Raw genomic sequence first — 2,191 nt, forward strand, 5'->3', positions numbered from 1 at the left:
AAAATCTAGCCAGGCGAGGTGGCGGGCGCCTGTAGTCCCAGCTACTCGGGAGGCTGAGGCAGGAGAATGGCATAAACCCAGGAGGTGGAGCTTGCAGTGAGCTGAGATCTGGCCACTGCACTCCAGCCTGGGCAACAGAGCGAGACTCCGTCTCAAAAAAACAAACAAACAAAAAAGCTCCCAGCCAAAATTGCTAAGATATCTGGACCACATCCTTAGTGTGGTACCATCCTGACTTCCCCTCCCTCCCCTCTTCTCTCTCCTTCCTTCCTTTTTTTTTTTTTTTGAAGCTGGCTGTGGTTCTGTTGCCCTGGCTGGAGTGCAGTTGTGCAATCTCGGCTCCCTGCAGCCTCCAACTCCCTGGGCTCAAGCCATCCTCTCACCTCAGCTTCCCCAGTAGCTAGGACTACACTCACACATCACCACACTTGGCTAATTTTTGTATTTCTTGTAGAGATAGGGTTTTGTCTTGTTGCTTAAACTGGTCTTGAACCCCTGAGCTCAAGGGATCCTCCCACCTTGGCCTCCCAAAGTTCTGGGATTACAGGCATGAGCCACTGCGTCTGGCCCCATCCTGACTTTTCTTCAGCACTTGAAGGCCTGCAGGGTTTCAAGCCAGGAATCATTCTGTCATTCCACAAATCCAGTCAAGCCAAGGGCTAGTGTAGGATTCCGAAGGCATTCTAAGACCCATTTCCTGCCCTCAAAGAGCCTAAAATCTCCCTGAAGAGAAAGAACCAGCATCTGGAGATACTGCAACTGGATGTGGCCACCCGGGTTTGCATTACTGGCTCTGCTGCTCCCTCAGTGTACTCTTTTGAACAAATAACTTTTTACTCCTCCGAACCTAGGTTTTGTCATCTGTAGAATGGGAATAATGGTACTTATCTCACAGGGCTGTTGTGATGATTAAAGGAGCTAAGCTATGGGAAGGGCCTGACACACCAGAGACAATAAGCGTTCTTGTCCATTCTTTCTTTGTGATGTCACATAAAAAGGCCTAACCAGTGTGTACTGATTAGCATTGAGAGTTCAGAGACTGGTGCGAGAGCTGTGGGCCTAAGTTCGGGGGGCTTCGTGTAGGCTGTAGGACTTGAGGGACGAGGAGGATTTAACCAAGTGCAGAAGAGAAGGGTGTGGGAGAGGAAAGTGGGTATTTCAGGCAGGGAAAGACATGGCCAAAAGCACAGAGGTGAGTGAGGCTTGTGGGGACAGGAGCAAACTATGTTGAGAATTATCAGGGGCTAGAGACATGTGTTGGTCGGGGGGCAAATATGTGCTGCTTCTTGGAGAAATCTGAAGGAATGGGGCTGAGGCTTACCACACGTGCCTCCTGTGCCCTGAGCTTCCCTCCCTCTGGGCATGAGGTCAGGAAGCTCAGGCAGATCACCTCTCCCTGCCTTTTAGGACGATGACCGGGGTGAGGAATGGGAACGGCATGAAGCGCTGCATGAGGACGTGACCGGGCAGGAGCGGACCACTGAACAGCTCTTTGAGGAGGAGATTGAGCTCAAGTGGGAGAAGGGTGGCTCTGGCCTGGTGTTTTATACCGATGCCCAGTTCTGGCAGGAGGAAGAAGGAGGTAATGCTGGTACCCATGCAAAGGCAGGGGTGACCCCTGCTGCATTCTCTTGGGGTTCCCTGTTCTGCACAGTAGATTCCCTAGTGGTGAGCCCAAACAAAAGGCTAGGGAACAGGCTGACCTTTATTGTATATGAGAGACCAATCATCCTTTTTAAGAGTGGGGATCAGTGAGATGGAGAGAAAATGCTCCCCCTACCCCCTGCAAATTCTGAATAACCCTCCCAGAGGAAGGATCTTAAAATACAAACAAACTGGGTGCAGTGGCTCATGCCTATAGTCCGAACTACTCAAGAGACTGAGGCAGGAGGATCACTTGAGCCCAAGAGTTCAAGGTTGCAGTGAGCTATGAACTCACCACTTTACTCCAGCCTGGGGGACAGAGTGAGACCTTCTCTAAAATAAACAAATGCCCCGCTGGGCACGGTGGCTCACGCCTGTAATCCCAGCACTTTGGGAGGCTGAGTTGGGCAGATCACAAGATCAAAAGATCGAGACCATCCTGGCCAACATGGTGAAACCCCATCTCTATGAAAAATAAAAAAATTAGCTGGCTGTGGTAGCGTGCACCTGTAGTCCCAGCTACTTGGGAGGCTGAGGCAGGAGAATC

At 51.0% G+C, this 2,191-nt stretch overlaps 1 protein-coding gene across 1 annotated transcript in view; it reads left to right on the forward strand.

Annotated features, from left to right (window-relative positions):
* Window positions 1-2,191, forward strand: part of GPATCH3 (G patch domain containing 3) — an 11,502-nt gene that overhangs the window by 5,268 nt on the left and 4,043 nt on the right. The window contains exon 3 of the mRNA XM_011955579.1: window positions 1,408-1,582. Coding sequence (XP_011810969.1) covers window positions 1,408-1,582 — 175 coding nt within the window. The remainder of the gene's footprint in view (window positions 1-1,407; window positions 1,583-2,191) is intronic.

The sequence above is a fragment of the Colobus angolensis genome, unplaced genomic scaffold (genome assembly GCF_000951035.1).
Source record: "Colobus angolensis palliatus isolate OR3802 unplaced genomic scaffold, Cang.pa_1.0 Scaffold4, whole genome shotgun sequence".
Lineage (NCBI taxonomy): Eukaryota > Metazoa > Chordata > Mammalia > Primates > Cercopithecidae > Colobus > Colobus angolensis.